Consider the following 8,700-nt stretch of genomic DNA (forward strand, 5'->3'; position numbering starts at 1 on the left):
CTCTGAGACTCCTTTGAGTAGTGAAGGGCGGGGTATAAATCCAATCTCTTCTTCTTCTTCTTTTACCTCACAGGGTGTTTGTTGTGGGGAGGGGAAAGGAAAGGAGTTTGTAAGCCACTCTGACACTCCTTTGGGTAGTGAAGGGAGGAGTATAAATCCAATCTCTTCTTCTCCTCCTCCTCCTCTTATGAGGGCTGCATTTGACATAAATGAGACCTTGTTGGGCCGGGCCATGTGTGTCAAAGAAGGTAATGCCAGGTAGCGGAGATATAAACTTTATAAAGGACACAAACACAATTAAAGATTTTTTAAAAAACTTAAAATAACACATTTTCCAGTGAGTTTGACACCCCTGCCCATAGACTCCGTCCTCCAAAGCAGCCATTTTCTCCAGGGGCTCTGACCTCTGTGGTCTGGGGGTCAGGTGTAATTCCAGGAGATCTCCAGGCCCTCCACAGAGGGCACAGAGTTGCCAACCTCCAGGTGGGGGGGCTGGAGATCTCCTGGGATCACAACTGGGTTTAGGACTGCTTGCTTGCTTGTTTGTTTATTTAAAACATTTATGCCACTTCTTCTGGAGAATATGGCTGCTTTGGAAGGGGACCGCATGGCATTATGCCCTACCAAAGTCCCTCTCCTCCCTAAACCCCACTCTGCCAGGTTCCACCCACAAATCCCCAGTTTGGTGTAGTGGTTAAGTGCGCGGACTCTAATCTGGGAGAACCAGGTTTGATTTCCCACTCCTCCACATGCAGCTGCTGGTGTGACCTTGGGCCAGTCACAAGTTCTCTCAGAGCTGTTCTCTCAAGGGCAGTCCTCGAAAGAGCTCTCTCAGCCCCACCGACCTCACAGGGTGTCTGCTGTGGGGAGGGGAAGGGAAAGGAGATTGTGAGCCGCTCTGAGACATCCAATCTCCTCCTCCTCCTCCTCCTCCTCCTCTTCTTCTTCTGGTATTTCCAGACCCAGGGTTGGCAACACTTAGAGGGTTCCGCACACTTAGATTGTTCCGCACCTTGCTTTAAAATCTAATTTTTCAATCACTGCTTCTTTGGAAGCTTTTAACATGGAGCAATTTCTATGAATTCTGAAGCTTGGATTCACGCAGGAATGGAACCTCTTTGCGGAAAGCTCTTTATCGCCCCCAGGTGGTCATTGACGGCGGAGACGCTAAAGCTCCCATTTCACATATTGCACCGAAAAAGCATAGAAAGGAAAAATCACTGACGTGCTGTCTACTTCAGGCGGGTAAGCTGTGTTGGTCTGAAGCAGCAGAAGAAGTTTGAGTCCAGTGGCACCTATAAGACCAACAAAGTTTTATTCAATGTATATTCTTTCGTGTGCACACACACTTCCTCAGATACATCGAAATGGAAGTTAACGGTTCCTACATATAGGCAGAGGGTGAGCAGCAACTTCGCATGCAACATAACTGAGATGTTTTAACAGGTTCAAACACCAAAACAGGAATAACAAGCTAAGTTTATAAGGTCACCAGTTGTTTGGATTTAATGATGGGGGAACACGGTGAAGCAAATAAATATGTCAAAATAGGAGACTGATGTGTAAATTGTGGAATGCTTCTTAATTGTGGACTGCTAAGAGTAATTAACTGAGACCCTGTTAAGAGTAATTAACTGAGACCCTGTTAAGAGTAATTAACTAAGACCCTGTTGTTACCATCCATTCGTCTCCTCTCAAGCATGGAGGTAACTAACAGCCTCCTTTTCTCTGAGGTGGGGTGAATGGTTGTGCAGTGTTATGTCTCCTCTCTCACCAGATCAGAGAAATACATTCCAATATTCATTGCATTACATCACAATCATGATTCTAATCTACTACTTCCTGTTTTACAAAATGCAAACACCTGGACCATTATACCTGAGGGACTGAGAATTAAGATGGACATGACCTCTTTTTTTTTTTTCCTGACCGTTCTCTTTTGGGCTCTTTAAAAAAAAATGATGAAAATGTCGCTTTTTTGGTTTGGAAAATTAGGAATATTCCTAGATTGAGGTGGGTAGCCATGTTGGTCTGAAGCAATAGAACAATGTTTGAGTCTAGTGGCACCTTGAAGACCAACAAACTACACCAGTTTGATCTAGTGGTGGAGTGTGGACTCTAATCTGGGAGAACCGGGTTTGATTCCCCACTCCTCCACATGCAGCTGCTGGTGTGACCTTGGGTCAGTCACAAGTTCATTCAGAGCTGGTCTCTCACTACCAGTTCTTTCACAGGGTGTGTCTGTTGTGGGGAGGGGAAGGGAAAGGAGTTTGTAAACCACTCTGAGACTCCAAGTGAAGGGCGGGGTATAAATCCAGCCTCCTCCTCCTCCTCCTCGTATAAGCTTTTGTGTGCATGCACATAAAAGCTTATTCCCAGAATTAAAGGAATATTCCTAGTTAGTAGCAATTGTCACAGCTTAAGTAGTAAAAACGTAAAGGTTCCCTTGCTCGAAAGCCAGTCGAGTCCGACTCTAGGGTTGCGGTGCTCATCTCCGTTTCAAAGCCGAAGAGCCAGCGCTATCCGAAGACGTTTCCGTCGTCATGTGGCCGGCATGACTAAACACCAAGGCGCACGGAACGCTGTGACCTTCCCACCGAAGTGGTCCCTATTTATCTACTTGCAATTTCTTGCTTTCGGACTGCTCGGTTGGCAGGAGCTGGAACTAGAAATGGGAGCTCACTCCGTCATGCGGCGCCCGGGTCTCGAACTGCTGAACTGCTGACCTTTCACAGCCTGCAGTTCAGCGTCTTAACCACTTGAGCCACCGCAACTCAAGTATTTGTACCTATTTACCTATTTATCTACCTGCAATTTCTTGCTTTCGATTGGCAGGAGCTGGAACTAGAGACGGGTGGCAGTTTATTCCCATGGAAAAAGCGTCTGATGGTGGCGGGGTCGGGAGCGCGCCTTGGGAAGTCTTCCACGGGAGGCGCAACGCCGGCCTCCTGGCGGCCGCTCCGCAGCGCCGCAGCCCGGCCCGGGCCTGACTCCCTTGCGGGAAGGAAAGGAGGAGGAGCCAGCGGGTTGCCGCCAGGAGCGCCGCCGCCTCCTCCTCCTCCTCCTCCTCCTCCCGCGGCTGGAGCGAGTCCTTCCCGTGTCTCTGCCCGCCCGGCCCGGCGGCGGATCCTGGGCTCTCCAGGCGGTAGCCATGCGCTCCGTTGCGCGCCGGCTGCGCGGGCGGCGGCCGCATCCGGCGGCGTCGTGGGTGTTGCTGCTGCAGCTGGGCTTGCTGGCCGGGCGGAGAGCGGCGGGGGCCAGCGGCGGAGAGCTGGCCTTGGCGGCGGGTAAGGCAGAGGGGGGGCGCTCAGGGCCGCGCCAAGAGGGGGCGAGTGCGGAGGGCGCGCTGGCCGCGGCCTTGGAGAGCCTCTCTTCCCGCGTGCTTGGTTCGCCTGCATGCGTTTCTCCCCGGTGGGCTAGGGGCGCCAGCCTCCAGGTGGGGCCTGGGGAATCTCCCGGAATCACGGCTCGTCTCTAGACCACCGCGATCAGCTTCCCCTGGAGAGAAATGGATGCTTTGGAGGGTGGACTCTTATAGCATTGGACCCCGGCGCTGAGGTCCCTGCCCTCCCCGGCCTCTGTTCCCCAAATCTCCAGGAGTTTCCCAGCCTGGAGCTGGCAACCCTAAGCCCCACTTGTGTACGTCTGTCTGTCTGTCTGGGAGGCCAGCCTCCAGGTGGGACCTGGGGATGTCCCAGAATTACGGCTCATCTCCAGGCAACAGAGATCAGTTCCCCTGGAGAGAAGGGATTCTCTAAAGAGTGGACCCTCTGGCATTGGACCCCCACTGAGGTCCCCGTCCTCCCCAAGCTCCACCCCCAAATCCCCAGGAGTTTCCCAACCTGGACCTGGCAACCCCACCCCCCCCCCCCCCCACTGGTGTCCAGGGAGGACCTGGCAACCCTAAATTTGGGACCCGGAGTGGCTCCCATCATTCTCTTCTCCTCCATCTAATCCTCACAACAACCCTGGGAGGTAGGTTAGGCGGAGAGCGTGGGACTCGAACCCAGATCTCCCGGGTACTGCTCCCACACTCTGCAGCAGAGGCAGGGGAAGTGCCACAGTGGGGCCCCCGTGTACCTCTGCCCCTGCCGTCAAATACACTGACTTGGACTACTAACTCTAGTGGGGCTTGGATGTGTCAGAGAGGTGGATTGCGATTGCCTGCCTCTGCACTCTAGGCCTGGTATTCCTTGGAGGTCTCCCTTCCAAGAACTCGCCAGGGTCGGCCCTGCTTAGCTTCCAAGATCTGATGAGATCGGGCTGGGCTCGCCTGTCCAGCTTAGGGCACATTTTCCGATTTCTTAATTTGTTGTTCAGTCGCACAGTCGAGTCCGACTCTTCGCGACCCCATGGACCAGCTCCCGCCAGGCCCTCCTGTCTTCCGCTGTCCTCTGAAGTTGGCTCAATGTCATGTTCGTTGCATCGATGACACTGTCTAACCATCTCATCCTTTGCCGTTCCCATCTTGTTTTACTTTCCATCTTTCCCAGCATCAGGGTCTTCTCCAGTGAGTGCTCCCTTCTCATTGGGTGGCCAAAGTATTTGAGCTTCAGTTTCATTATCTGGCCTTCCAGGGAACAGTCAGGGTTGGTTTCTTTTAGGATTGACTGATCTGAACTTCTTGCAGTCCAAGGGACTCTCAAGAGTCTTCTCCAGCACCACAGTTCATAGATTTCTTAATACTCTTCCTTTTTCCTTTCTCTAGAGTCTCACTGTCGAAATTTGAAGGCGATGGATGTCTTGCGAATGTCGGAGTCGAACTGTTACTGCTACGTTCCGGACGGAGTGATCCATCTGAAAAACACGTGGTCGAGTATTCAGGTACGTTGGCTCGCGTGATGTTAGTGTGATGGGAGTTTTCCTCTGCGGAGCATTAAATAATCGAGGTGGAGAACATGAATAAAACAATCCAGATTCTTTCATTTTCTTTTATTCAGAAAAGAATGAAATAATCAAGATGAAGTAATCATTCAGAGCAGAGCTATACTTTTCTAAGCCTGTTGACTTCCCTGGACCTAGAAGGGTATAATCTTTGCGTATGGTGGCGGCGAATCAATGCATGCTCACTCGGGAAGAAGTCCTTTTGAAATCAGTGGGTTCTAAGCAAGCCGGGGACAGAATCGGGCTTTAAATACTATTTAGGTGGGGTTGGAAAATTGCTCTCGTGGGTTGGGACTTTGGGGGCGGTTCAGCCCCTCTCCGTGGAGTGGGCTTGCCCTCCTTTCGTAAGAAGGCAAAAAGGTAATTGGCTGCTCCGTGTTACATGCACTGTATATATATATATTTTCTTTCTTTCTTGTCCCTTCTACCCCACCTTTCTCCCCAGTGGGAAGGGGAGCAGCTTTCACTCTTCTCCTCCCCTCCATTTTATCTTCACAACACCCCTGTGGGGTAGGTCAGGCCAAGAGTCTGTGACTGGCCCAAAGTCACCCAGCAAGCTTCCATTGCACAAGTGGAGATTCGAACCCAGGTCTCCCAAATACTAATTAAACTGGCATGTGTTGCATGATGCTTTTCCTCCCTCACTTTTGCCAGTCTTATTTCTTTGACTCGTGGGCATCAAGGTGGCGTTTCCGATCCTTGAATCACGTCAAGGGCATCTTGTTTTGCAGGTGACCATCAATAGCACGGGCACATTCAGGGTGATGCCCGTCCCCGAAGAGAGTCACTGCCAGAGCGCAGAAACGCTGCTTGCCTTTTTCAAGTGCATCATTCGAAACATCTGGCAGTCGGGGGCGTCTAAGGAAACCGTCGTCACGGTGGCCCAGTACGGAGAGCAGACGTGCTTCCGGGTCCAACCAGAACACCAAGCACCTTACACCATGAACATTCAACAAACCAGTGAGTAGACGCGAAAAAGAGCTTGTGGGAGCGGAAAGATGTCTGCGGAACAGCGAGCATGGTCTTTAATGGTCGGACATTTTTATTTGTTCCAGTGTTGGATAAGAAACTTTTCCTCTCGTTCGTCGCTGGAGGCCTTCTTTTCCATTTTGCTCACAACCTAAGTAGGTAAGTGTGAGTTTCCTTTACTGCAGGGGTCCCCAACACTGTCCCCGTGGGCTCTAGGGTGCCTGCCGACAATGCTCCCTCTAAGCCGTGAATAACAAGCTAAGTTTATATGGTCACCATTTGTTTGAATTTAATTACAGAGGGAAAGGTGAAGCAAATATGTCAAGATAGGAGATTGATGCGTAACTGTATCCTTAATTGTGGAATGCCCAGAATAATTAACTGTGGCCATGTTGTCATGCTCCGTTTGTCTTCTCTCGAGCATGTTCCCAAATCGTATTTGAACCCGATTTGTATCCAGTCCGCTACAGAAGAGTATGAAAATAATTGCCAGAGGATGTAGTGATGGCCACAGGAGTGAATAGCTTTATCCATCCATGAATATAGCTAATCCCCTTTGAACGTTATTATTCCCGTGGCCACCACTACATCTTCTGGCAGCGAATTCCACATTTTAGTCACTCTCTGTGTAAAATAGTATTTCCTTTTGTCCTGAACCTACTGCCCGTATCAGTAGGTGCTTCAGTAAAGTGGTCTTTTTGCGTTTCGGCGTATTTGATGCGCGAAGCTTCTATACAAAAGGTTTAACAGCGTTGCTCTGATCTTTCTAAACAGAAGCGTCACGTTCTATTATTCTGCGGGAGTTGCGTTTGGTGTTCTCGCCACTTTGGTCTTCCTCCTTTTGATGCTTAAAAGGTTTATTCCCAAGGTAAGCGTTCCAGGGCTAATGTTCAAACAAGGCAGATTATCTCAATCTTCCAGTATTAATTGCCCTTTTAGTCAGGCTTCCCGTATTAATTGAGCTTTGACTCATGTTGGACTCTGGAAGACAATGTGTCTAACACTTTCCGTCCCTTTCGTGTATCTAACATGTCAGTCCCTTGTTTACGTGGTCCGTTCTTCCGAGATAACTTTTTCTGGGATAACCTTTTCCTACATTCTGAGCTCTTTTTTGTCTCCATACTGAGGGGATGATTACAAGGCAGGAGTTAACTGTAAGCAGAGGAAAGAGCCCCTGGATAATTTGGGGCGCTGGACAGGTCCGTTTTGTGAAGAAATGGGTAGAGATCCAAATTCCATATAAATACATGTACTCTCAGAGTAATGGTTCTAGAAGATATCAAAACCTGGTTGGATTGAAGCAATACTCTAGATTGAGACCCAGTGTGGTGTAGTGGTTAAGGGTGTTGGGCCAGTATCTTGGAGACCTGGGTTCGAATTCCCACTCGTGCCAGGCAAGCTTCCTGGGTGACCTTGGGCCGGTCACCGTGTCTCAGCCTAACAGACATCACAGGGTTGTTGTGAGGATGAAATGGAGGAGAGGAGACTGATGTGAGCTTTGGGTCCCCCTTTGTGGAGAGAGAAAGGATGCAAATTAATTAAATATTTCAAAATTTGCCTTTTCTGCTAGTTGCAGCTTGTTCTGTATGGCTACTTAGCAGTGGTGGCTCCAGTACTTGAGGTGACCCCCAGTAATAAGGCAGAAGATACTAAACACCTTGGGATCCCTTACCTGTGCAATCACAGAATCAAGATAATACCCCCTGGATCACTGATGTAATCGTCTCTTCATCAACACAATATCCTCAATCTCTGTGCCAGTTGCATACTGGAGAGTATAAATCACAACTCTTTTTTTTTTTAGAATAACATAATTTTTAATTTATTTGTTTATTTTTAGTTCGTTTACCTTTCTCCCTAAGCCTGTGGGGTAGCTCAGGTTGAGAGCATGTGACTGGCCCAAGGTCACCCAGCAAGCTTCCCAGGCAGAGTGGGGATCCGAACCTGGGTCTCCCAGATCGTAACCTGATGCTCTAACCACCACACTGGCCCTTTAAAATAATACAACACAGTATTGATGTTCTGAAGATTTTATTCTGCACTTACGCTAAACCAAGGGTGGTGAATATGACCCCCTGGACTGAACGTGTCCCCCAAGCTGTGTTCCCTCTAAGCTGAGTTAGTGTGAGCTAGCTCACAGGTTTTTTAGCCTCCAGCTTACAGATTTTTGTCTCAGCTCAGGAAGGGATAGCTCCAGAGCAAACGAATGTATGCAGCAGCCAAATCGTTCGCTCAGAACTTTAATGCCAGTTGCTCACAAAGTAGAATTTTTGCTCACAAGACTCCACAGGTTAGAGGGAGCATTGCCCCCAAGTCGATGTTCTCTGACGTAATGACCTGGTGAGGATCCTCGTTGTGTGGTCGAATGCATATCTGGTCCAGAGACCAGTGACAGAAGAGCAGAAGAACCCTTAATGAAGGCAGTAGGTTCAGGACAGATGAGAAGAAATATGGCTTGACACAGAGAGGGATTAAAATGTGGACTTTGCTGCCGGAGGTTGTCGTGATGGCCAGTGGTGACTAGCCACGGTGGCCAAGGGGAAGCTCCACATTCAGAGGCACTGAGCCTCTGAATCCCAGAGCCAGGAATCAACATCAGGGGAAGGCCTCGGCCTCTGTGCCCTGTTGTCAGCCCTCCAGAGGAACCGGTTGGCCACTGTGTGAGACAGGAGGCTGGACTAGATGGACCCTCACTGGTCTGACCGAGCAGGGCTCTTCTGAGGTTCTTATCAGGGGAAGGCCTCTGTGCCCTGTCGTTGGCCCTGCAGAGGAACTGGTTGGCCACTGTGTGAGACGGGATGCTGGACTAGATGGACTCTCATTGGTCTGACCCAGCAGGGCTCTTCC

General features: G+C 49.9%; 1 protein-coding gene across 1 annotated transcript in view; it reads left to right on the forward strand.

Moving 5' to 3' along the window:
- Positions 1-3,151: 3,151 nt before the first annotated feature.
- Positions 3,152-8,700, forward strand: part of NEMP2 (nuclear envelope integral membrane protein 2) — a 17,226-nt gene continuing 11,677 nt past the window's right edge. The window contains exons 1-5 of the mRNA XM_015422703.1: positions 3,152-3,287; positions 4,709-4,824; positions 5,616-5,844; positions 5,940-6,012; positions 6,628-6,721. Coding sequence (XP_015278189.1) covers positions 3,152-3,287; positions 4,709-4,824; positions 5,616-5,844; positions 5,940-6,012; positions 6,628-6,721 — 648 coding nt within the window. The remainder of the gene's footprint in view (positions 3,288-4,708; positions 4,825-5,615; positions 5,845-5,939; positions 6,013-6,627; positions 6,722-8,700) is intronic.

The sequence above is a fragment of the Gekko japonicus genome, unplaced genomic scaffold, assembly GCF_001447785.1.
Source record: "Gekko japonicus isolate JY-2015 unplaced genomic scaffold, Gekko_japonicus_V1.1 scaffold2658, whole genome shotgun sequence".
Classification (NCBI taxonomy): domain Eukaryota; kingdom Metazoa; phylum Chordata; class Lepidosauria; order Squamata; family Gekkonidae; genus Gekko; species Gekko japonicus.